General features: G+C 48.7%; 1 protein-coding gene across 3 annotated transcripts in view; it reads right to left on the reverse strand.

Annotated features, from left to right (window-relative positions):
- The window catches only part of EYA2 (EYA transcriptional coactivator and phosphatase 2), a 164,259-nt gene that overhangs the window by 18,599 nt on the left and 118,852 nt on the right, over positions 1 to 26,808 (reverse strand). For all 3 annotated transcript variants that reach the window (XM_080924721.1, XM_080924719.1, XM_080924720.1), the window contains one exon: positions 21,224 to 21,307. In XM_080924721.1, coding sequence (XP_080780847.1) covers positions 21,224 to 21,307 — 84 coding nt within the window. The remainder of the gene's footprint in view (positions 1 to 21,223; positions 21,308 to 26,808) is intronic.

Raw genomic sequence — 26,808 nt, forward strand, 5'->3', positions numbered from 1 at the left:
AGCAGGTCCAGGCTATGTAAGAAAGCTTGCTAGCAGTCCAGTGAGCGGTGTTCCTCCATTGCTCCTGCCTCCCGGTTTCTGCCCCATCTTCCTTCAGTGAGGGACCATGAAGTATAAACCAAATACTCTTTCCTCCTCTAAGCTGCCCTTGGTCACTGTGGTTGCCATGACAACAGAAACCAGGCTAGAACAAACTTTAAGCCAACAAGGGACTGAGGGTTGGGGAGACAGCTCAGGCAGTGAGGGGTTTGCTGTTCAAGCGCGAAGACCTGAGTTTGACCCCTGAGCCTGGATGTATATAAAACGCTCAGTGTGGTGTGCAGACTTATAATCTCAGTGCTGAGGGGCAGACAAAGGTGGGTGCCTGTGACTCCCCGCTAGCCAGTGAGTGAAACCAGTCCCAACTGGTGCTTAGTAATAACGGCTCAGATTGTCTACTGGCCTCCATGTGCACATGAGCCCGTGACAGTGAGCACACACACACACACACACACACACACACACAGAGAGAGAGAGAGAGAGAGAGAGAGAGAGAGAGAGAGAGAGAGAGAGACAGACAGACAGAGGCATTCTTGCTTTAAAAGTAAGTAATTCCAAATGCAAACATCTTTGGACCTTAAAAACAAAACAACAACAACAAAAAGGAAACGAGACAACAAAGAGGAAAAGTGCAAAGGAGGGGAGGGTAGCCGCGGAGACCCAGGCCAGGACACCTCCTCAGGGCTGCAGAGCCTCAATCCAGGGTTCTGGCCAGGAGGTGGCAGACAGACTCTGCAGAGGGCAGTGGGGGCAGGGTGGAGAATCTCTTGGAGCCTGGGGAGTCAATGTGACCCAGGGAAGGTTGTGTGCCTTCCCTCTGCGCACCTCTGAGAGCCTTTAGAAAGGCAGGAGGAGAGAGGACAGCCATGTGGCCCAAAGGGACTGACCCAGTACGCAACAGTCGCTGTGCATGACTGGCTGATAGAGGCGGGACATGAGCAGGAAGTTTGTGCCTGTGACCACAACAAGGGTGAGAGACAGTTGTTTTGAACGGGTCCTCAGGAAGCCCAGGCTGGCCTCAAACCTACTACATAGCCAGTGCTAGTTTTAGACCCCTGGTTCTCTTCTTCTACCTCCCAAGTGCTAGGATAAAAGGACTTTGGTGATGTCTTTATTCTTTTGGTGCTGGGAGGAAACCCAGGGCCTTTGCACGTGCTGGGTAAGTGCTCCACTAATGGGCTATGGCCCCAGCCTTGAGAACTACATTTTTTATTTTGCATTTTTTTTGACATCAGAGATGAAGAAGGAGACAGAAAAATGAAACTTGGGGATAAGCATCTAAGTATAGTTCAGCACGATTTGAAAATTGTCTCCTGGTAGGGGCTGCTGTTTCTCAAATTATCTGTATATAATGTCACGAATTTAAAAGTTGATGCAGACTTTTCTTGGCTTAAAAACAGTTAAGAATGATTGGCAACATATTCTGAAGTGCCACTTTGCTTTTTTAACCCAGGGGGAGAAATTCATACTCTTTCTTGTGTTTGAGCCCTTACAGGTTCAAGTGTTTGAACATTTGGTAACCAAAGGGTGGTGCTGTTTTGGAAGGTTGCAGAACCTGTAGGGGGCGGAGCCTCAGGAGAGAAGGTGGGTCAGTAGGGGTGGGCCTTCATCTTTGATGGACAGACTATTTGCATCCTGGCCTCCTGCTGCCCTGCTTTCCCAGACACCATGGACTGTGTCCCCCCAAACTGTGAGTCACAGTGGTCCCTTCCTTCCCTGAGTTGCCTTTTATGGGGTATTTGGTCAGAACAAGGACAAAAGGCACCAACAAACTCACGAGCAAGGGACCTGCTGAGATGATCCGCACAGAACTGAGGGTGAATTGTCAAAGAGTGGAACTTTTTGCAATCTTTGCGATCTAACTGGACCGTCCGGCTGGAGGAGTCAAAGAGAGCAAAATGGAAAACCCAAATCTCAGCAGGAAGAAGTCCGTCAGACGTCCTTGTGCTGATACAAATACTGAGAGTTGATGGTCACAGGGGCGGGGGAGCGATGGCCCAGTCCGTAAAAGGTCCTGCCATGCAAGCTCAAGGACCTGAGTCTGGATCCCCAACACCTGGGAAAAGGCCAGGGAGGGTGGCTCACTTGTAACTCCGGTGCTGGAGGTGGGCCAGAGGCAGGTGGGTTTCTGAAGCTCATTAGCCAGCTGCACACATATGTGCATTCACACGTGAACCATATACACGTATGTGAGTATACATACATATACACATATATCTGAATATCCGTATATACCCTGCCACAGACTTACTTACTATTGTTTGAAAGGACAGATTAGTTAAAAGAAAAACAATTCAGGTGTAAGAGCTGGAGAGACACTTCCATATACTTCAAGTCGCCTGCTGAATGAACTTTGACACCCCACCCCACCATGACACATCAGCCTGCTCTGCTGGACTCAGCCACGCAGTCGACAGTGTGACCCAGCCACATACAGCCGAAAGCGTGTCAGCTTTCTCACCCTGCTTACCGATCCAGGCTGATCCCTGTCTCAGCCAACCGTGCACCGAACGTCAAACACACCCGGCCCAGAGTCCCAGGACTCCTGTGGAGGACTCACACCCCTAACAAAGACGCAGCTCTGACATCCCCACGTTGCAGCCAGAGATGTCAGATGCTTGAAAGGCACTTTCCTAACCACCGCACGCTTTTCCGGTTAAAGCCGGGTCCAGTGGGTTAACTTGCTAAACTAGCACCGTCTTACGTGGGTGACTTGGAAAACAAAGGGCAATTAAAGCCAGAACCGAGAGGCTGGAGAAGTGTGGAACACGCCCCTGGAAGGGTTCTGCTGGGGCAGGGCGGGGAGGATGGAATGCCGTTCTTGGCCTAGGATGTTTGCGGGTGGCTGTCTCCCTGAGAAGCTACAAACCAGGCCCAGACTCGGCCAAACTTTTCCAGCGAACCCTAATGTTCTGTGGGTTTCTGGAATTAACTTTGATGGCGTAGTGGTGGTCCGTGCATGCCTTGGGTTAGGGGGCTAGGAAGTTGTGATGGGACTGCCCTTGGGGCAGAGGCAGTACTCTGGATCCCCACGAAGCACGGGGACCCAATTCTAATGCCTTTGTGGTGAAATTCTTCTAGTTCGAGAAGGCAGTTTCATCCTGTGGGCTGTTCAGACATCAGCTTGGTGGTTGCTATGGTATCTTGGGATGCGTGGATGGAAGTGAGACAGTAAGACTATAAAAAGGGAAAGTCTCTCCTAAAAGGAAATCAATCTGATGTGCAATAATCACCCGAGAAGGCAAGGGGCGTGGCATGGAATAACCTGGGCAGCAGTTGGTTCCCTGGGCCAGAGAGATGGGCGTGGCTTGGAACAACCTGGGCAGCAGTTGGTTCCCTGGGCTAGAGCAACAGCTCAGAGGTTGAAGGAGAACTTGCTACTCTGCCTGAGGTTTGGTTCCCAGGTAGCTGACAATCATCCGTGACTCAGGTGATTTGGTGATTTTATTTCTGGCCTCTGGAGGCACAAACATGCACGCTCGTGCGCACGCACGCACACACGCACGCACGTGTCTTCATCTGAATACAGTTGACGAGTCTTCGCAGTCTTTGCAGGGCTTCCCCAGGTAAGGCCTTGCTTGATACCTCTTACCAACACGTGGGGCTTCGGAACCTTTGGCAAAAACGCCGCAGGGCCCAAAATCTTTCACAGAAAATACCTCCCATCTAAAAATTCTCACACAACCATTTAACCTGGTGTTTTGCAAGCTGTGGCCCATTCTTCTGTTGCCTTATGGTTTGGGCAGGTCTCTAGTATCCCAGGCTGCCTTCAGACTCAGAGTGATGTGGCAGAGGACGGCCTTGAACTTCTGATCCTCCTCATCCCACTTCGTGAATGCTGGGATTCCAGGCTTGGGATCTTGCTTGCTTTAGGTAGTTTCAGGGCATTTGGACCCAGAGCTCCGTGCATTCCAGGCAAGCACTCCACCAACTAAAGCCACGGCACTTCGCACATGCTTGCTTGTTTGCTTGCTTGCTTTTAATTTGATTGTTCTTGCTTGTAGGCACATCAGTATGTGCCTAGTGCCCGTGGAGACCAGAAAGGTGCATTGGAGCATCTGGAACTGGACTTAGATGGTTGTGAGCCACCATATGGGTTCTGGGAATTGAACCTCTGAAGAGCAACCAGTACTTCTCTTAACAATTGAGCTGTTTCTCTAGTGGCTCCTCCACCCTCCCCCCATTTTTGAAAGACAGGGTTTCTCTGTATAGCCCTGGCTGTCCTGGAACTCATTCTGTAGACTAGACCAGCTTCGAACTCACAGAGATCTGTCTGGCTCTGCCTCCTGAGTGCTGGGATGACAGGTGTGCTCCGTTACTACTTGGCTTACTTTTAGTTTTTAATAGCATTTATCGTGGTTTGAAATGACCTCGGTGTATCAAGTACTTGTGAGGTAGGATTTCATCACCCCACACACCCACAGGAGGCAAACTTCACCAGAGGTCACAGCTGGGCAAGCAGTTGCTGTAACTTGCTCTTTCCCAGACTACGTGGCCAGCCGCAGTTAATTTCCTCCAGACAAATCAAGACTCCAAGGCCACGCTACTAACAAGAGGCAAAAGCTGGGATTTGAACTCATGACTGACTAAATACGACTGACTAAATTAAAAACAAACAAAACAAAACTCCTAAAACTAAAAACTTCATTTCCAGAATGTCTTTGCAGAGACAATGACATAAAACAAAATACTCTATTACTACAATGAAGTCAACAATAATGTTTCTTTTGATAAATGCCTAGTTTAAGACAGTAGTTGTCTACTTTCTAAGATTTAGGCTGGGGTGGCGGAGGCTGGAGAGATGGCTCAGAGGTTAAGAGCACTGACTGCTCTTCCAGAGGTCCTGAGTTCAATTCCCAACAACTGCATGGTGGCTCACAACCATCTGTAATGAGATCTGATGCTCTCCTGCTGTGTCTGAAGACAGCTACAGTGTACTCATATATCTTGTACTGGCTGGTTTTGTGTCAACTTGACACAAGCTGGAGTTATCACAGAGAAAGGAGCCTCAGTTGAGGAAATGCCTCCATGAGATCCAGCTGTAAGGCATTTTCTCAACTAGTGATCAAGGGGGGAGGGCCCAGCCCATTGTGGGTGGTGCCATCCCTGGGCTGGTGGACCTGGGTTCTATAAGAAAGCAGGCTGAGCAAGCCAGGGAAAGCAAGCCAGTGAGTAACATCCCTCCATGGCCTCTGCATCAGCTCCTGCTTCCTGACCTGCTTGAGTTCCAGTCCTGACTTCCTTTGGTGATGAACAGCAATGTGAAAGTGTGAGTTGAATAAACCCTTTCCTCCCCAACTTGCTTCTTGGTCATGATGTTTTGTTCAGGAATACAAACCCTGACTAAATAAATAAATAAAAAAGATTTAAGGGGGCGGCAAAATGGTTTGGTGGGTAAAGGCACTTGCTGTGTTAACCTGGTAACCCAAATTTGATTCTTGGGACCCAAACAAGGATAGAAGGAGAGAATCAACTCTACAGAGTTGTTCTCTCTCTGTGTGTGAGTGTATGTGTGTGTGCATACACTCACACAAAACACATTCACACACAAACTTCATCTCTCTCTCTCACACACACACAAAATCATCTGCTAGCAGGCATCTCTTTAAATGTGTTTCTGAAAGATTGCTGTGAATGGGTAGGAACTTCATTGGGCTGGTTAACTTTTTTCCTTGTGCTTCCGGATACAAGGCCTCTCTGTAGGTACCAGGCAAGCACTCTACCACAGAGCCTCAGCCAGGCCGCAGAGGGCACATGAATGTGCCTGTCACTTGTCTGCAAGGTCCCTGGAGAGTACTTAGTCTCAGTGTTCTAGTGATACAGTCAGGGGGTTTGCCTTAGTCCTGTGCATGCGTGTGCGTGTGTGTGTGTGTGTGTGTGTGTGTGTGTGTGTGTGTGGATGCTGGACATCTTCCTTTATCACTACTTTTTTTTTTTTTTTTCTTGAGAGTCTCTCACTGGACCTGAGCTCCGAGCTTCCGTTAGGCTGGCTGGTCACTGGGCCTTGGGGAGCCTCTACTGTCACTTTCCCCACCACCCAGCACTCCGGTTACAGACATGTGCTGCCAGGCCTGGCTTTCACATGGACCTAAGGATCCCAGCTCAGGCCACCATGTTTGCATAGCATGCACACAACTACCTGAGGCCCTCTGGGCCCCCAGCTCAGTGGTTATAGTACGTCCAGAGGAGGCCTTCTAGGTATCGGCATATCTAATCTCCACCCCTGATGCCAACAGCAACCTCTCCCTTCCACCCGGTGATGACAGCCACGGACTTCCCTAGACTTGGCCCATCCGGCCCTAGGAGCTGTCACTCGAGTTTTGAAGACTCAGTCTGAAGGACTCCAGATGAGAAAAAGTGAGTTTCTAGATGGCAAGCTTTAGCAAACTAACTTTGAATTCCAGGGTGGGAAAAACAGTGAAACGAAGCTAGCTTTCTCACTAACACAGGCACAAACTGAACTACATTATAAACAAAAAAGAAACCTAGGGCTGGGGCCAGTAGAGGGCCTTCTTAGCTTGCACAAAGCAGGAGTTCAAGCCCAGTCAGTGTGTAAACCCAGACGTGGATACTTGTCAGTAATCCCAGCACCCAGAAGTTCAAGGGTCATCTTTGACTACCGTGAGTTCCAAGCCAGCCTGGACTACATGACACCCCGCCACCACCCCTAATTAAAGGCTCCCAACCACAATGGCAGGAGGCGCCCCTTTTGTGTCTCAAGGAGAAAGTGAGACTCAGTAGTTGGAAGCACCCACACTGAAGACCCTGGGTGCATACTGGGACTTTGCCTGTATTTTCTGAATGTGACTTGGGGGCAGCGCACTCAACTTCATGTCCCTCATCCTGACCTGAGTAGCCACAGTGTCCACTTCAGAGAAATGGGTCAATAGTCTGGTCACAGGAAAAGCCTCTGCTTTAGGGATTGGCCATTCATTGGCCTCTCTGGCCACACCCATCCTGTAAACTTGGTTTCTTCCTTAGATGCCACCTGGAGAAAGGTTTGGGGACAGAAGGAGGGCAATGGCTTGGCTCTGTGCCACCCCAGGCCCTTGCCTCTCCTGTCAGGACCCAGACTGCCCCGGAGCCAGGCTTGTGTCTCTGAGCGGTGCTGTCTGGGCTTGCCCACGTTCCATACACAGGGTGGGTGTCTCGCCAACTCTAGGGCTGGCTCAGAGCCCGCCGCCTGCGGTCACCTTGCTTTTTCTTCTGTGTCAATTACCCTACCATCCCCAACTTCAGGATGATATGCCGGATGATATACGATTGCACCCATTTTTGTATGAAGACCCCCTTCTCTTCCTTAAAAAAAAAAAAGTCCCACCTGCGCACACAAAACCAATTGAAGCCATCACTCCGTCCAAATCTACTGGGCCTTTAAATATCCCTGCCAAGTAGTTGTTTAGAAGCCGAACAAATAATTACTCTGCCAGGAGGAAGAAAACTACTAATTAAAGCTATTCATTAGAGCAGCTCGCTTGTTCTGCAGGGTTTATCTCCCGAGTGTCAGCCAGAGGTTAGGGGCGGATTAGCACACAGTGGAAGGCTAGGCCAGTTAAACCTCCTCCTTGTGGTTAGCCTTCAATAATAAAGTTGTCATTAAAAGCATGAATTTAATGGTTTTAATTGGGTTTAATTACTTGGAAACTCCTGGAAAACAGATCAGCTTGTGAGAGAAGGAGAAAGAAAAAAGGGGGGGAACCCCACCTTTTTAAACAAGAAAGACAAGAAAATGATGGTTGTGGGAAAAAAAAAAAGGTTAATTCGTGCGTTTGAACAGTAAAGGAAAACAACACAAACCAAAAGCCCTTCAGACTTGCTTCCTGGGCAGCTCCGGAGAACAGGAGAGTGAGAAAAATAGGAAACTATCAACACAAGGGTTTATGTGTATGAACAAGAACTCCACCAAAGACCTCAGGATAAATTCCGTCACCGTCACAAGAGCCAACTGGGGACCCACTATGGAATCAGCATCAAGAGAGCAAAGGTGTTCTAGCCAGTTCTGCTCTCCGGGTGACAGGCCTCACGGCACTTGGACTGCTACTGGTTTAAAGTCGTTTATGTTTAAAGAACACAATGCTTTCTAGACAGGCTATTTTTTTTTTTTTTTATTCTATCCAAGGTCAGAAACCCAAAGCCAGAAGCACAGAGGGGACGGCAGACTCCATCTTGTTTGCCCTGGACACAGAGGCTGCCTCTATTAACAAGTAAGACAACTTTGAAAGCCTGGCTGAGACCATCACCCTGACAGGAGCCGGGTCCATGACAGTCGAGGATGGAGAGGTGTGGATGACAGACACTGCAGCCTGCTGTGACCAAAGAGATGCGTTGATCATATAGGGATAGGTGGGACACCCCTGTCCCTACCAGCACTCCTGTGGTTCCTTCACTTTGCTCATTGGTGGCAATCCTTCAGACCCCCTTCCAGGGACACAGTACTGCACACAGCCCATAGCGTGGTTTTTATTTCTTTGAAAAAAGATTTTGCTTTGTATTCCAGACTGACCTTCAAACTCTCCCTAGTGTTAGTACTACAGGCATCAGCCCCTACTACTGGTTCCAGTGGCCTGTTTCTAAACATTTGCTTCTTTTTCTGTCCACGAATAAAGTTTTATTAAAACACAACTGCATGTACAATTTGTGTCCTTGCCCCATTACAGTCAACTTGTTCAGCATTTGTGACAGAGCCTATTTGGTTCTTGAAATTAAATTCTTTTTCTTTTCTTTCTTAAAAGAGGGTCTGGTTGGCCTTGAACCCTTATCTTCCTTGCTTCAGGCCTGAGTGAGGGATCACAGGTATTATTACCACATGTGGTTTAAAACTCAACTCTGTAAGACACTGCCATTCATTTACTTTATAAGATCTGCCCATTCCAGAGCTGACTCCTTCTAAATACCTGTGACATGTTAATGTGCACATTTCACCTTTGAAACTGAGAAGGCACAAAGGTGACCAACTTGTGAGGCTGGCTTTGAACTTGAGCCATCTGATTTCTGAGTGTACGTTCTAGACCACAAGAGGGTGACCTTTATTTTATACAAAGCATACTAGGCACTATGTTCTGTGTGGTCTTGACTATAACCCCTTAACCCTCTTAGGGCAACACAAAAGCAGCCAGGGACAATATGTAAGTACATGGGGGCGGCTGTGTGTCAGTAAAACATCGTGTGTGTGTGTGTGTGTGTGTGTGTGTGTGTGTGTGTGTCTGCGCTCGAGTGAGCGTGCATGCGTGCATCTTGCTAAGCAACCTGCTCCTCAGCAAGAGCAGGTCAGTGCCCTTAATGGCTGAGCCATCTCTCTGGTCCACACGCTTGTTTTGGAGTTCATAATTCAGGGGCAGCTACCACTTCCATCTGCACAGAGTTTTCCTCACTGAAAAATAAAATGCATCCTCACAAAACATGGTTTCTCCACCATGCTTTATCCCAGGTCCTCACCAGCCACATCCCAGCTCCCTTGCCACATGCTCTGAGACCATGGAAGGCTCCTCCTCCTCTTCTCCTACTTCTTCATGTTTGCAGCTTTCCTTCATTCACATTGCCCCACGTAACACGGCTCCATTCCTCTTCGTGACCAAATGATGTTCCACCACGTGACCCGGCGGTGTCCCCAGAGGGATCCCTTAGCGATCTGTTCCTACTTAGAATAAGGTCCTAATGGGAGTTTTCACACACACACACACACACAGTCTGGCTTGGGGAGGGACACACCCCACTGCAGCGTCAATCAAGCGTGCGGACTGCAGCACTGATGCCCACCTGCCACTCATCCAGTCTCACTGCATCCCTGGAGGCCCCAGGCATCCTAGCAACCTTAGGACAGGCTCAAAACCCCTATTGTTGGAGACTAAAGGGCGTGACGCACAGGTGGGCGCTGGGGGGCGGGTGCACCCTCTCAACAAGGAAAGGAACCCTCTGCCATTGTTTCCATGTCTAGGGCACCTCGACCTTTCTCACCAGGACCCCTGAGAGCACAGCCCCTGTATTTAGAGAACAAAAGAACCTCTCACCCCATTCCAAACAAGTGCCCTTAGGTTTTCAGAGGTGGGCAAACCTTTTTCTTCTCCTTTCAGGTCCCCTCCAGGAGGTGGGCAGGGAGCAGGGGCAGCGCTTTCTAAGCCTTTAACTAGCCCCCTACCCTCAACCTAATGTGGGGGGTGGGGAATTCCACAAGGAGACAGTTTTTCCAAGTGACAGCGAGTCGAGGCTTCAAAGAAAGACCATAATGAACGCTTTTCAGATAACCTCTAGCAGTCACCAAAACCTGTATTTTCTGTTAGATGGAAGCCTTTAATGCCAAGAAAACGTATAAGCACAGGCCTTAGGCTCCTGCTCAGGGTTCCGCTATTACAAAGGATTAAGATGACAAAGGGTACCACCCTCTGCCGGAGGCCCCATCTCTGTTAGTCACCTGAGTGACGTCTCTTTCAAAGTATCTCCGGATCCCCTGGCCCACCCCAAAACAGATGCCTTATAGGATGGGCAAGTTACCCCAACCCCTAATACACCAACCCCCCACCCTGCCCCGAGCGTGCGCGCGCACACACACACACACACACACACACACACACACACACACACACACACTCCGTGGTCGGAAGCACTGGTCCAAGCTGTTTCTTCATTAGGCACAAGAACTAAATTGCTTTAACTGTCAAAGTCCGAAGGTGGAGAAAAGATTCTGATGCAGCTCAGCCCCAGTGGGGGAACAACATCTCCCACTTCCTCAGCAAATCCTTTCTAAATTGTGTTCATCTTGACTTAATCCACCTCTGCCGAGCGAATTAGGCAGTATTTATTTTGAGAGTCTACTTTATAGAGTTCTAAGGTCTGTGTTTTGCTGGGGCTGGGCCTCCTCAGCCCGTCAGACCTCAGGCCCGGAGCCCAGGACAATGTAAATAAACACAGCTGAACTCGGAGGAACCCGAAGGTTTTCTCATTAAAGAAATAAAATAAACAGCGTCCCTTAAGCACTTTGCCTGGTGTTTGTTTGAGGATGGAGAGATCTTGATGTCTGAGAGGCAGCTGTGAGCAGAGAGTTGTGTCTTGAGGTGGGTGGGGGTGGAGAGCCAATCCAAGGGCCCTGCTCATTTGAACCTTAGCATCATCAAAAATAGTAATGTGATCATTTTTATTTTTAAATTTTCTGTTGTGCGTGTGGTGTATGTGTGTATGTGGTGTATGTTTGTGTATGTCTATGTATATGTAGTGTGTATGTTTATATGTGATGTATGTGTATATGTTTGTACTTGTGTGTTTGTGTGTAGGCAAGTCTCCACTATGTGCTAGGATTACACTTTTTTTTAAATGTGTGGTGTACACACACATATATATATATATATATATGGGTTTGGGGGATTGAACTCAATACCTCATGCTTGCAAAGCACACATTTTATTGACAGCCGGCTCCTTGGCCCTGCTTTGAATCTTTATCTGTGGTTGGTTCTGCTTGCTTTTAAAATGGATGCAGCCTCCTGTTCTCCTCCCTCCCTGCTCTACCTTCTATCTTAAATAGAATCTTTCAGATGGAAGGCAGCCCTTCTCTTAAGGCTCTCCCCAATCCTGACCACACCTCCCTGGGGAGCAGCCAGGGCTTCTACTGAAAGAGAACTCATCCTGGCTTTTCCTCTGCACCCCCCCCCCCCCAGCCTCCTGCTTCTCTGCTTCTCGCAGAAGCTGGGCTGTTGCTGTGGTCCCCTGACTCCTGCCTGGCTACAGCCTGACTGGCCTCTCTGCTGGTTTTCACACTCACCAGACTTCTTGACATGTGCTAGTCCCTGTCTTTCTTCTGGGCATTTGTTTCTCACTGGCTTGAGGTTTATGTTCAAATGTAGCTTCTTTGATCCCCTGTCCCCATCGGACTTTCTGCTTTTCTTTGCTCCTTCTTTCTTTTTTTTATCCTTTCCTTTCCTTTCCTCCCTCCCTTGCTACCTCCCTCCCTTGCTACCTCCCTCCCTTCTTTCCTTTCTTTCTTCCTTCCTTTCTTTCTTTCTTTCTTTCTTTCTTTCTTTCTCTCTCTTTCTGTTGCCCCTCCCTCTTTCTAATACAGGCTCTGTCTATAAAGTCCAGGTTGGATTCCAACTGGTGATCCTCCTGCCCCAGCCTCCCAACCGTGGGACCACAGATTTGTATCACTGTGTCTGGCTTTTTTCTGTATTCCTGATTTCTCTCATTTATTGTCTTCTTTGTCCCCCTCGAAGGCATAAGTTTTTCCTGGCCCTGGCTCCTAGCTGTTTCCTCAGTGCTTGGGACATGACCCTGGCCCAGGAGGAGTGGGGCGGGTGCTTGCAGAGCTGAGCTGCTATAGTTGCTGGGCACACTCAGGGCACCATGGGTGCACCTGGGTCTTGGGTATACTGTCACAATACCAACCTCTCTGACCCACAGGCTCTGCCAGTCCCTCCTACAGTGACATGGCAGAATGTCCTCTGATCTTTGCTTCCTCTACAAAAAGGAGCAAGTCCGAAGTTCTGGACTAAAGGAACAACTTGCAATGCTGGCTCCTGGCCTTGGTCCCCAAACTCAAACCTGCTGATGGGGAGGGAGTTCTGAGGACCCTTGGCTTCCCCACTGTGAGGCCCCACCCTGTTGGCCCACTCAGGAGCTAAGCACTGGCTGGGATGAGGCAGCTGTGACCATGACTACCCTCACTATGAGAAGCCCCAGCGACAGGAACCAGACACACCCCAGTGACACCCCAGGAGTTGAGGACTGCACTATCCTAGGCTCCAGGTTCTTCCTGCTGAGACTCTAGAAGTCTGATCTGGTCTGGGGATGGCTGACGAGGACGCCGGAGAACACAGGCTTGATTTGGGTGGTAAAATGTATTAAGGCAAAAGAAAACTCTATTTAGGGCAGCAAGGGCAGAGAACTCTGTCACTTTCAGTGTCCCCTCAAGAACTCTCATGGCCTCAGCAGACTCCTGGCTCCTACTGTTTGCCAGGCTCTCTTTGGGCCTCAGGCTACAGCTGGGCCCATGCTCCTGTCTAGCCCAAGGCAGAAGAAAACTGATCCCCTAAACATACTTCTATATCTCTATACTTTAGACCACGTGGAAAAAGTTATTGAAATATGTACAAGAAAAACCAAGCTATATCTAAGGCTGTGGAGGAGGCTCGGTGGGTAGAGAGGGGCTCCCACACACCCAGGAGGACACGAGTTCTGGTCCTGAGCATCCACATAAAAAGCTGGGTGTGGTCATACATGCATTTGTAGCCCCAGTGCAGGAGGGTGGGGAGAGGAGGATTATTGTGGGTGGCTTGCTGCCCACTCAGCTCTAGGCTCAGGGGATACCCTGTCTCCGGGGAACAAGGTAGAGACTAGGTGCAGTACACCTGATCTCTCTCTCTCTCTCTCTCTCTCTCTCTCTCTCTCTCTCTCTCACACACACACACACACACACACACACACACACACAGGACAACCCACCAGGACTCCATAAAGCCAGTCTATTCTTGTTGTGACACTGATGTATCTGCCACGTAGAGACTTAACTGCCACTTCAGCCAAGGAACCAGCATTGATTGGCAGCTACTCTCACGATGTAAGGTTGTGACCTGAATCACAGTCACTAACCCTTATTTCAAATGCCGATTTTTGTTCGTTATTTAAGTCTTAGCACTGATTTTGAATTTTTCAGATATTGCATAAAATTATGGCTAGTGTACAGTTTTCAAAGTTTTGCACACAGTTTGGGTCTATACCGCAGGTACCTATGTGAGGCAGGCAGGCAGAGGGGATAATGCAGTGAACTGGGACTCCACTTGACTTGGGCCATGTGCACACTTATCTCTAAACAATAGAATTAGCTAGCCTTTCTCCAGTAGCCACTCAGAGAAAGACTTATTTATTTAATGTATATGATCATCCTGCCGCTGACACACCAGAAGAAGGCATCAGATCTCATTACAGATGGTTGTGAGCCACCATATGGTTGCCAGGAATTGAACTCAGGACCTCTGGAAGAGCAGACAGTGCTCTTAGCCACTGAACCATCTCTCCAGCCCAGGAACTCATCTTATTAAACAACTTATTTTGTTTATTATTCTTGGGTCTGTGAGTATGGGCATATGCCACAAATGCCACAGTGTCTCTATAGAGGTCAGAGGTTAACTTTTGGGAGTTAGTCTTCTCTTTCTAGTGTGGGTCCCAGGGATTGAACTCAGGTTGTTAAGCACCTTTAACTGTGGAGCCATCTTGTGGGTCTGGTCACTTTCCTTTTGTGTATGCCCTGGACACAGATTCCAGAACATATCTTTGTATAGGAGGTTGGAGCCTGATCTAGCCTGAAGGACTTCTGGCTTTATGAGCAACAAGGCACAAGATATCCTGTGAGTGAACTTTCAGGGTAAAGCCTATTTACTGTCTTATGTCTAACTCGATGGTTAGCATAGTTAAAATCAGATACATGCTCTCTAGTGAGCAAAGGCTCACACAATCCAAGTCTGTCAATCAAAACAGAAACCCTGTCACTCATAGCAACCAGCTCCTCCTCCTAGCCCAGGAATTGGAAGGCATGATAATACCTGGGCCCTGAGTTCTCTGGTTCAAGTACCCTTGCTGCTCTTAGGTGTATCACGTCTGATCTGCCCCCAGTTGCTTTGCTCCTGGAAAGTTCCCCCATCACACTGCTATCTGTGTGCGTTTTCAGGTCTTCAACTAAGGCTCCAAGAAGCTGGAATCACCTTACAGGGCCGGTGAACCCTGGTCACATAACCCGCCTTGGAACTGCTCTCATGGAGTCTACGTTCATATGCTGTGGCTATTGGCAGGAGTGGGGTGGGAAAGCATAAACCAGCTGCGGCAGGAGGCGGCAAGGTTTGTTTGCTGAGGGAACTTGCGGGCAGGTTCCTGAAAAAGGAAGGGAAGAACCTGGAACAGAATTGGGAAATGAGATTCCTGGTAGACAAGACAGTGCGTGCAAAGGTCCTGTGAGAACCACAGGCGACACACCCGAGGTAGGTGTCAGTTACAGAGGTCAACTTGAAGGCGATGTGCATTGCCATTCCAAAACTAACCATAAAGGTGATGTAGGCAGACGGACACACAGAAAAGTGACGTAGAACGGACAGCCCCAAACAAGCCTGCATCTGAATGGTTGACTCCCCATCCCACATACAGCTGAGTTTGATCCTCCGGATCCACTTGTTGGAAGGAGAGAATTGACTCCTGTGAGCTGTTATGTGACCCATGTGAACACCATGACGCACGCATGTGGCAACACACACAAACACACACACATGCTAAGTAAATATAACAAAATTAGAAAATGAGACCATGGCACTGAACGTTCAGTTCTGGGAATAGACTGGCCTGCTGTACCGCGTACACTGAAAGTAAGCACACTGAACCTCTACAAAGCAGACACCAATGGGATTCTGTAAACCCCACCCCCCAGTTACCTGGCAACAGCCAGGTATGCCCCATCCCCCAGTTACCTGGCAGCAGCCAGGTATGCTCCGCCCCAGTTACCTGACATTATAAAAGAGGCTGTTTGCCCCCTCCTCTCTCTCTTGTGCTCTTTCTCTCTTGCTTTCCCACCCTTGCCCCTCCTCTAACTCTTCCCCCCTTTCTCTCCATGTGCTCATGGCTGGCCTCTACTCCTCTACTTCTCTATTTCTCTCTTCTCTCTCTCTCTCTGCCTCTGCTACCCTCTTAACTCCCCCCATGACCTGAATAAACTCTATTCTGTACTATACATCATGTGGTTGGTCCCTCAGGGGGAAGGGATTCCCAGCATGAGCCCCCCAGAGTCATCTCCCTTGCCTCCAGGCCTCGCCACACCTCTATGGGCCATGTCTACACCCCCCTTCATCCTTTTCCTAACATTGGCACCGAACTCCGGGATGTCATCTTTTAACAACAACCAACAGTCAGACAAGCTGTAGTCATCATCTCAGAGTTAAGCTCCACCTCTGTATATGGAGCGTCTGGAGGGTGGACCACAGAGAGAGTGTGGGCAGCACCATGGATCTGGGAGGAAAGATGGTTAAGATACCTCTGCTCAAGTCAGGGAGGGGGCAGTGAATGTTACACTCGGGTTAACTGAGTTCTAATCCATAGGTTGGGCGCCAATTTGTAGTTGTAACCTCTTCAACCCGAATAAGCCCGTTCAATGAAAACACAACTCAGTTAATATGAATACAGGCTGCGCGCCTAGACTGGGCAGCTCTACCACTACACTACTCTGTTCTCAGCTATGAGATCCCTTAGAACTTGCAGTTTCTCCAGGCCATGTATTTCAGCTCCATCTTTTTCCACCTTCTCCTCCTCCTCAGACCCTCTCTTTCCACTTTCCTGCCCAACCACTGGATCTCCCTTTTATTTTACAACCTAAAATGGGAAGAAGGTTCTGATGAAGTCACCTGACTAGGCAGCGATTCTTGGCAGTTCTTGGGGAAGTGGAATTAGCGTCAAAATCCAAATAGCTGCAGGACAATCCACAACAGAGATACTTCTGCTCAAATCATAGATGGTAAAGGTACCTCTCCCCAAATTTCATCCTGCTTCCTGGCAAAGGATCCCCACACCTCCCACCTGTGTTCTCCTAATCCCAGCAGGAAAAGCAGGGTTCAGGGAAAAGTGGGCAAGAGGCACAGGGGCACAGCTGATGCATTCACAGGAGCTGTGGGAGGTAGCTACTGCAGGGCCCCGAGCCCTGGGGGGCAGGAGAGGTTGGCACAGAAGTGAGAGGTGACAGCTGAACTCAGCACCCCCTGATTGGGATCAGGAAGACAGCCCAGTTTCTGTTTTAAAACACAAACACCCTGTTTTGAATCATTCCTTAATTGGCTAGCTCTGGTCTCTGTTCTCTAAGTAAACAGGGATCCCTCTTCTGGTTAGGCTGTGGCAGACATGAGTCTTGCTTCTGTGTAATGCTCAACAGAGTGGGACAGTAGGTTCCTTGGCAGGTATGCCCCATAGAGGCTTTGACCTCCAGAGCAAGTTTCACATCTCTGGGGGTCTTCTACCCTCCAGAAAAGTTGTTTCTTCCACCCTCCAGAAAGGTTGTTTCAGGTTCCTTTGAGGGTCCAGCTCTAGGGCACAAGATGGTTTGGTGTCCACTTCATCCATACCAGGAGTGGACACTGGGTCTAGCCTGGGTCCACATAAGTACACAGGCTGGGATGGGCATTGGAGCCAGGATGGGACAAGAGTTGTTCTGAGATTTAAGAAGCAGAAACCCCATTTTTCAGCTAGGATTGCTGAGCGGGACTCAATTATCATGTGGAAAAGTTGGATCAGGGTGATCTGCAGATGCTGCTCTTGGATTCAGCCAGACCTGATTCTCAGTGATCCCTGGGTGGCTCAGGTATTGTGATTTGATCAGTTAGCCATGTAGCATGCCAATATGTGCTTCAAACCCAGAGTTCTGCTTGCTCTCAGGTGGTAGGAATAAGTACCCTGAATATAGCAGAGGAAGTACAGAGAACCAATAGGGACAGAAGTGCAGGCCTTGGGTTCTTGTTAGGAATATCCCAACTGCACTGTCCTGGCTACTGGGTCCTGACTACTCTGTGTGCTCATGTTGGCTGTTCCCCTTTCTCTGACTTCCTGGCTTAGAGGTATAGCTTGGACCTGTCTCTGGAGGCTCAGACTCACAAATCCTGTTGTCCCATAAACAGAAATAATTGTATGCTGGGTGGTACTTTGGGCTAGAAACTGCCAGTGGTCTTCCCCAATCTCTTTCTCCTCAGAAAAACAGGACCCCTGCATCCTAACTGGTTGCAAGTGATTGCCTCAGAGAAAGATTATCTTGCCCTGACTCCCTTGCAGCTAGCTGTGGTCATGTGACAAAATTTCAGCCAATTGGATGTGAACACAAATGATATGTGTAACTTCTGGGTCTGGCCCTTAAAAGGAGGACAAAAGAAAAGAAAAGCGGGTAGAGAGAAGGCTCAGCAGTTGAGAACACTGGCTGCTCTTGCAGAGGACCTGAGTTCAATTCCCAGCACTCACATGGTGGTTCACAACTCTATCTAACTCCTAATATCCAGGACCCTCCTCTGGCCTCCACTGATATGCAAGAGATGCACACATATGTCTGTTCATGTAAAATTTAATGAGGACAACAATAACAAAAAAAAAAAAAAAAGAAAGAAAGAAAAGAGTGGCTTCCTTCTTCACGTTCCCTCTTTGTGGCTGAAATGCGTATATGAGGTGAGCTGTGAGCAATCCTGGCAAGGATCATCCTTCTCAGGATGTCAGAGAGCAAAGCCTGGAGGAACCTCCATTCTGGGGTCTGAGTGTGTGTGTGTGTGTGTGTGTGTGTGTGTGTGAATGTATGAGTGTGTGTGTGTGTGTGTGTGTGTGTGAATGTATGAGAGTGTGTGTGTGTGTGTGTGAATGTATGAGTGTGTGCATGCATGTGCATGTGTGTCTGTATGCATGCTCATGAGAAATTAGTAGTTTCTTTGCTATTTCAAGGGCTTTTGTTTGTTTATTTTTTGAGACAGAATTTCTCTGTGTAGCCTTGGCTGTTCTTAAACTTGCTTGGTAGACCAGGCTGGCCTCGAACTCACAGAAATCTACCTGTCTCTGCTGGGATTAAAGGTGTACACCATGACTGCCAGCTATGTCAATTCTCTTAAGTTCAGACCCTCCAGAATCAGCAAATAAAAACCCTCTTTTTTTTTTTTTAAAAAATAGGGAGCTGGGGGAGGTAATGGAAGGTTCCAGAAGAGGAATGAGCACATTCAGAGATTCAGAGATTACACAAGAAGGCCGATGAGCCTGAATCTCACTTGCATTCTCTCTTGAATGATCTTACTCCCCAGAACCTTCAGCTTCTTCTTCAAATGGTGGAGATCGGTTGCCTAATGGTGGCTTTGGGTCCTTCCAACTCTGAGCTCCCACAGCCTGGTAGTTCTAGGACATAGACACTCAGGTACCCAGGGGGCTGGAGAGCCTCATGGCTGAGGGAGGGAGGGCAGGCGAGGCCACGGGCCCTGAGAACACGCGTCCCTAAGGGCAGCCGCTGCTGAGTTCTTGCTGATTGCTGCCACAGGGGAGTGCTGGCTTGCCAGATTTCCTCATTTTTCAAGAAGAGCTAGAAATCTGGATTGTTTTGGTCTACGCAATGGCCAGATTTTTAAATGTTGGCGATAAATTCACATTAAAAAAAATACTCTTGAGGCCAAGCAAAAATATCTGCAGGCTGAATTTGGCCAGTGGCCACCAGTTAGGAATGTCTCTTTTGACACTGTCTTCCTCCCTTGTCTCTGTTCTTTCCCTTTCCCTCCCTTCTGCCTCTAAGCGGGAGACCACGTTCTGTGACTGGGTCCTAGGTCACCCCGATTTGTTCATCCAACAAATGCTCATTAAGAAAGCCCTGAACCACGTTGGGTTGGGAAGGTGAGAAATGCTCATGGTCTCTTGTCCTCAGAGTCCTCAGTGTCCCCAAAGGAGGCATCCATGAAGTTCGGAATTATGGTTGAAATGTGCAAATGCTTTTCTAGGGAGAGATGCTCCTTTGATGAAAGTTGTTAGGGAAGTCCCTCGAAGAAGATGACAGTAACTACAAGACCCAAAGCACACATCTGCCTTCGAAGCATTGTGCACGGAAGGCAGAGGTTGGGGACCAGCTAGGAGGGCCATCTGGAAGGGGTGGCTTGGCTGAAGGAGTATGACTGGGGAGAGGTGGCTGGTGCTGAGGAATGACGTGGGTCAAGGGCATGGGACCCCGCATTGAGCACTTAGTGAGTCCTTTGCTCAAGGGCCAAGGAGGCACACTTAGGATGGTCGGCTTTTCCCAGGCTCACAGCCTCACTTGACATAATCCAGTGTGTGCCTGGGGTGGTGATGGTACTCGGCGGATGGACACTCTTAAAACAGCCTTAACGGGTGACATACAACAGCCCTGGGGAGAGCATGTACCTGCCAGTCATGGTCCTAGGGGATGGCATGTGTTTGCGGTGGCTGCTGACTCCGCTCACCTCTGCAGCTGCTCTGGTTGCCGACAACCACCTAAGCTTCCCGGGGCCTGAAAGGGCATGCCGCCGTCCCTGCCACACATATTAATGGCGTGTCTATGGGTGAGAGATTTCTGCGCCCCCAACACCATTTTTATATCCGGTGCAGCATTGTGGCAGACAATAAATCTACCCTGTTAATCACACCTCCGGCTCGTTATAGCTTCCATAAAAACGGCGAGCAGCTGGGAAAGCCATGAGGTGAGGTCAAGTCCAGCACACTAAGCAGAAATAAAAGGGTTTCCCAGGCTTGGTAAGTCTCTTTCCCCACCAGTGCTGGAGGCAGCTACGCCCGGCCTCTCAGCTCAGAGCAGACAAACCACTATGCTTTCCTCTTAGGTGCCACCCTCGACCCCTCCCAGTACCCCTGAAGAGATAGAAAATGTCCTGCCCATCTGCTTATGGTCCGTTAACTCCACAGCAGAGGAGACGGATCACTCAGTAAAGTGCTCCCACAGAAGCAGGAGGAAGGTCCCCAACAACTGTGTCAAGAGCCGGGCACAGTGGCATGCACCTGTAACCCCGGAGCCAGAGAAGCAGAGGCAGGATTCTGGGGCTTGCTGGCCAGCCAATCCTGTCAAAGAAGCGAGTTCCAGCTTCAGTGGGAGAGAGAAACGGAGGCAGATAGCCACTGTCAACCTATGGCCCCCACATGCCTATTTCACATTCTAGAGAACTAGACGACTGTGAAAGTGCTTCGACCCAATTTCCTAGCTTACTTTATGTCTGGCTGTGGTCTACCTCTGTCCTCTAAAGAAGTAGACCTCAAGGATTTGGGTAATTATAGGTACTGATGACTTCATGCTTTGGAAGCAAAGGCATGAGATGCCAGATAGGAAATGTATGAAATTCCCCCACACCAAAGTAGCATTTCATAGCATCCAATCCCTGGCTGACTCAAAGGGTCATATGATTCCAAGGACAAGCAGCCTGGGCACACAGTTGCTTCTGAAAATAGGGAAAAGAGCCGGCAGGTTGGCTGAGGGTGTAAAGGTACCCGCTGTCAAACCTGCCGACCCGAGTTTGGTCCCTGGGACTCACGCATTGGAAGGTGAAAACTAACTTCCCCAAGTTGCTCTCAGAGTTTCACACAGTTACAGGGCCACACGTGTTCACACTTACTCAGACCCAGACACTCGGGTGTGCACAGAGTAAACAGACATATACGTGTGATTTTTTTTTTTTTTTAAAGAAAAAGACAAAGCGGATCCTTACCTTCCCATATCTGGAAGCAAACGTCCCTGTGAGCAGGGAGTGAAAAATAATGATTGTCTCGTCCAGATCCCAGACGAACACACGCTGTAATGGAAGAGAAGAAGGAAAGATGGAGTCGCCTATGTCTACTTCATGTCCACAGGTCCCAGGCCTCTTGGAGAAGGCTGTAGACAGGGGACCCATGCCGTGCCTCAAGCAGTCACTGAACCCCATTTGTGGGTATATCATTGTGGCTGAATTTTGGACTCCCACCAGCCACACTTGGGATAGAACCAAGGATTTTCATCTAAAAACTCAAAGGGGCTCACTCAAAAGCTTCACTCAAAAGCTCAAGTCAACACATGAAGAAACCATAGGATGCTCTTCACAGCAAGAACTCACTGTACGCCTGGCACTTCTGTTTCTGGGTGTCGCAAATTTGACTCTGCAGTTCTAGATAGCACAGAGGAAACTTCCCTCACAGACTTGTCAACCTTTCACTGGACTCCCTTGGAATCTTCCATTTTTATACATGGAACTGTTGCATTTCTTCCCCAGTCTGAGGCAGAGAAGCAAATGGGCAAGAAAGGGCTGAGGTGCTCCCACATCGTCTCTGCCTTTGCTCTTGCTCTCTGTTGGTTTTTCTTCATTGTCAGTGTGAGAAAACCACTCTGCATGCTTAGTTTTACAACCATAAATGTCTTCTACAATGGGCTTTTAAAAAGACTATTATTATATGTGTATGGTGTGTGTGTAGGCCTGTGTGACACTGTGTGTGTCTGTATGTCTGTGTTTATTTGTGTGTATGCCTGTGTGTGTCTGTGTGTGCATCTGTGTCTGTGTTTGTGTATGTGTGTGTCTGTGTGTGTGTTTCTCTGTATGTGTGTCTGTGTGTTTCTGTGCCTATGTGTGTGTGTCTTTGTGTGTGTATCTCTCTGTGTATATGTGTGTGTGCATCTGTGTCTGTGTTTGTGTGTGTATCTATGTGTGTGTCCATGTTTGTGTGTGTTTATATATATGATTGTATCTACGTGTGTGCCTGTGTTTGTGTGTATCTGTGTATATATGTGTCATTGTATGTGTGTGTTTACTATTGTGTGCATATGTGTGTGCCATTATGTGTATATGTGTGTGCCACCATGTGTATGTGTCATTGTGTGCATATGTGTGATTTTGTGTGTATATATGTGTGTGTGTCATTGTGTGTATGTGTGTACTCTCTCCTTCTATCTTTCTATGGTTCCAGGGATCCAACTCAGGTCACCAGACTTGTCTGCAAGTGTCTTTACTTACTGTACTTTCCTGTCTTTACTCACTGTGCTTTCCTGTCTTTACTCACTGTGTTTTCCTGTCTTTACTCACTGTGCTTTCCTGTCTTTACTCACTGTGCTTTCCTGTCTTTACTCACTGTGCTTTTCTGTCTTTACTCACTGTGCTTTCCTGTCTTTACTCACTGTGCTTTCCTGTCTTTACTCACCGTGCTTTCCTGTCTTTACTCACTGTGCTTTCCTGTCTTTACTCACTGTGCTTTCCTGTCTTTACTCACTGTGCTTTCCCGTCTTTACTCACTGTGCTTTCCTTCAGGTCCTAATTTGCTGATTTTAAATGCTGATAATTAATTAGGAGTTGTATAAAATTTTAAATTATTGTTCACTGTAGAGTGAAGTAATATATCTATCCAACCTCATAGCCCCAGATCCACTTTGAGAGAACATGTCCACCATCAAGTTCTTCTTATCTACCCTTCTTTCCCCTGCTTGAACCCTGATCAAACTCATCTCCTTGTGTTCTGAGATGAGTCCCACCTGCCTGCCTGGTAGCGCTAACTCCAAGTCTCTGTTGGAGCTTGCTCATTGTTTTTGTTTTCTCTTTCTTGTAATGTGCCTTCAAAATAATCTTGAATGTAGTCACAGCCCATTTTTCTCAATGTGAGGTTTAAGACAAATAAATCCCTTCCTCTTGGTCTTGATGCTCATCAGAGCACTAAGAAAACAAAGTAGCGCAGTCACGGAGCCACCTCCCCAGCCTGGAGTTTGCTCATCTGTTTGTTTCTCTCCTCTACCTCCCAGACAGTGTTTCTTTGTGTAGCCCAGGCTGTCCTGGGACTCACTCTGTGGACTAGGCTGGACTCAAACTTAGAGATTTGCCTGCCTTCGCCTCCTGAGTGCTGGGATTAAAGGTGTCTTTACTGCCTGGCTTTTTTCCCCCCTTTCTTTTTTAAAATGTGCATTAGTGTTTTGTCTGCATGTGTGTGAGTGCGCACGCGAGCGTGCCATATCCCTTGAACCGGAGTTACAGATAGTTATGAACTATGTGGGTACTGAGAATGGAGCCCGGATCCTCTGGCAGAGTAGCTAGGGCTCTTAACTGTTGAGCCATCTCGCCAGCAGCAAGTGTATTTCTTATTATGGGTCACATAGGCAATGTAAAAGCGTTAGGAAAGCATCCGTTTGGAGGAGGCATTTTGTAGTTCAGTTGAACTCAATGCCTTGAATCAGTTTAACTTGGATGTTTTAATTACAGAATTAAAAAGCAATTGGTGAATGTCTTCAGATCCGTTGCAGGCTCCACTAACTTACACACTGACCTTTCTCCCAAACAGTCCCAGCTTCATCTTCTTGTCTCACCGACCTTCAGCCTAAGGTCCCTAGAGGGGGAGGGATCTCCTGGGGACATTTTGCAGGTTCCTATCCATGGTGGCTACAACTTGGGCCTGTGTTGATCCCTAACTACCCCAGATAGATCTGGGATTTAAATCTGGGGTCTGAGAGAAAGCCATAGTCTCATGTCTGGGAGCTGTTGGTAGAGAGAAAGCTCATCGCACATAGAACTAGAGTGGTCTGAGGAATACTGTATTGGGCAGGGCTGTTACCACATGAGGAGAGAGGCCCAACAGCTCCCTTGTTGCTCTTTGCAGGTTGGCTCTGTCACCTCTCTGATGCTCTGCTGCCCCTTTAAAGATGCTCTCTACCATCTTTAGGTTCCCGGAGGGCTCTGCATCCTTTATACAAACTCTGCTTTTGCACGCCAGCCAGCTGAAGCTGGTCGCTGGCACCTGTAGCCCAAGGGTTTCAGCTAACACATGCTCAGAACTTCCACTGCAGCACAGGCCCCTCTCCTGGGGGTCTGCCATTCAGGAAACTGCAGGAGACCTAAGAGGTGTGAGCGACTCAGAGGTGTGAGCCAGCCTGCTGACGTTAAACTCAGAAGCAAAGCAGGGCTCACACCCCAGTGCCCTTTCTCACCCTGGAGAAGCAGGTGTTTCCAGAATAATCTTGCCCCTGTGACCCCCCACTTCCATGCTGTGACCCCCCCACCTCTCTTTCTCAGTGGCTCTGAAGAATGTCTCTCTCCACCCCCACTGTTCTCATCCAGAGCAGAAGCTACTGCAGGTGAGTAGAGTCCTGCTGAGGGAGTATTAAGGTTGCTGGCGTTGAGCTGTTGGGGTCATGCAGGAATTCAGGAGCGAGGAAGACCACAGACAACAGGAACCTTTTAAAACAGACCCAAACCCCACTGAAGGAAATGTCAGGGTGTCCCTAGTTTGGTGAGAAGGTCAGCTTTAAGACTGAGGGTATGCCAGGCGCAATGGGGCTTGCCTATTATCCAGCGTCAGGAGGCTGAGGTAGGTAAAAGGATTTGAAGCTTGAGGTCAGCCTGCGCTATGTAGCAGAATCCTGTCTCAAGCCCCACCCCACTTTTGAAAATAAAAGCAGAAGCAGGGTACTGTACACACATTGGGAAACTGAGGCAGGAGGAGCACAGGTTAGCCTGGCATACACAGCTGGCTACAGTAACATCCCTTTGGACTTGGAACTGTTTGGGAGGCTGAGGTAGAAAAACTTTGAGGGTATCCTGGGCAACAACGTGAAAGCCAACTCAAAGTGAAGAGGGTGGGGCCTGAGGGAGGGGAGGCAGATGCCCAAGCTGAGGGTGGTTCTCCCCCGGCAGAGACCTAGAGTGTGTTGTTTGTTGATGACTAAGAAGACGGGCAAGAGTGAGGTTCACAAGGACAGTGTTTTCCAGGATAGAACAGCAATGCCACAAGCCACCATGTGTAGGGAGCCGTTTGTGCTGCACCCAAACATGGTGCCGGCTTCCCGCCGAGAACTCAGCAAACAGAGCTGTTGCCCAGCCAAGAGACTTAATGCGCATGCACCACATAAGTCACAGCCCACCCCTGGGGCACGTGATTGAGCTACAGGAGGATGCACCAATCAGGTAGCAAGACAAGTCTCTGAGGCATATATAGCAATGCATTTTCTCCCCCACGAGAGAAGAAGAGGAAGACGGAGAGAGAGAGACCACATGGAGGGATGGCGGAGAGATACCACGTGGAGAGAAGCCCGATAGGAGAGGTTGCGGGAGATCCCACGTGGAGAGAGACTTGGTAAAATAGATTGCGGGAGGTCCCGCGTGGACAGAGACTGGACAGAGAGATCGTTCGTGGGGAACTGCGCGTGAGAGGCCGTCTAGACAGTAGAACTCGGTAGGGAGTCCCCGACTCAGAGACAAGTTTCCTGCTCATGAAGCCCCTGCTCAAAGTGCTGTTTAATAAAGGTTATCCGCAGAAGAGTTTGTTTTGTTGCACGCCTGTTCCTAGCGGCGGGAAGCGTGGGCGCGTGACAACCATGGAATCCACAATAGTGGCACAGGTGGTACAAGGTCCCTCAGTAGTGGATGCTCCTGGCCTGGGTAGCCACAGGTCTTCTGGTAAGGGCATCCTCACCCCCTCCCCATAGGGAATCAATAAAGGGGCAAGCCTAACACTTGAGCTGGGCCTTGGTCTGACCTTGGGTTGAGTGGTGTTGGATTCTCTGCCCACTCCCTGGTGGGACAGCACCCTGACAGTCCCTTGGTAGTTCCCTGGGTTTGTGTTTTTTTAATTCTTCTGTGTGTGTGTGTGTGTGTGTGTGTGTGTGTGTTAGAATGTGCAGATGTGTGTTTATGCATTTGGAGGCCAGATAGTAAACTTAAATGTCTTTTTTAGTTGTTCCTTTACCTTACTGTTTGAGATACGGCCACCCATTGAATCTGGAGATCACTGATTGGTTAGAATATATGGTCATTATACACCAGGGACCTGTCTGCTTCTGTCCTGAGCCTGCTCCACCTCCCCAGTCTAGCTTATTACACAGATGCAGGGGATTTAAACTCAGGTCCTATGTAAAAAGCGTTTATTGGCCGAGACATCCCTCCAGGCTCCTCTTGCGGCCTGGTCACGTTGCTCTTATCCTGTAGGTTCTGTGGTTTCTCTGTTTGCCACCAAAGGCTGGTGGCTGATGCTCCAATGTCCTATGCTCAACAGGAGTTTTCATGGCACAGCACAGTCTGGCAACAGTTAGGCAGTTGGCCTCTCACTAAGCAGAGTTAGGACAATGGCAGTGACCAAGCTTTGTGCTTCTGTGTCCTGAGACCAGGCAAACACCATGACTTTCATATGTTTCTGGGAGCTGGCTGGGTTCCTACCAGACTATTGGATAGAAATGCAGTGTCAAAGACTAAGGAATGACAAAGATGCTCATGAAGTCTGAGTTTGTGGCTCTTCTGTGAGGTGCCCAGGAAGGCAGACAAAGGTGCCACAGTGTGTTTGACATTCTGGGCAC

Source organism: Micromys minutus, assembly GCF_963924665.1.
Source record: "Micromys minutus genome assembly, chromosome: 11".
Taxonomy (NCBI): domain Eukaryota; kingdom Metazoa; phylum Chordata; class Mammalia; order Rodentia; family Muridae; genus Micromys; species Micromys minutus.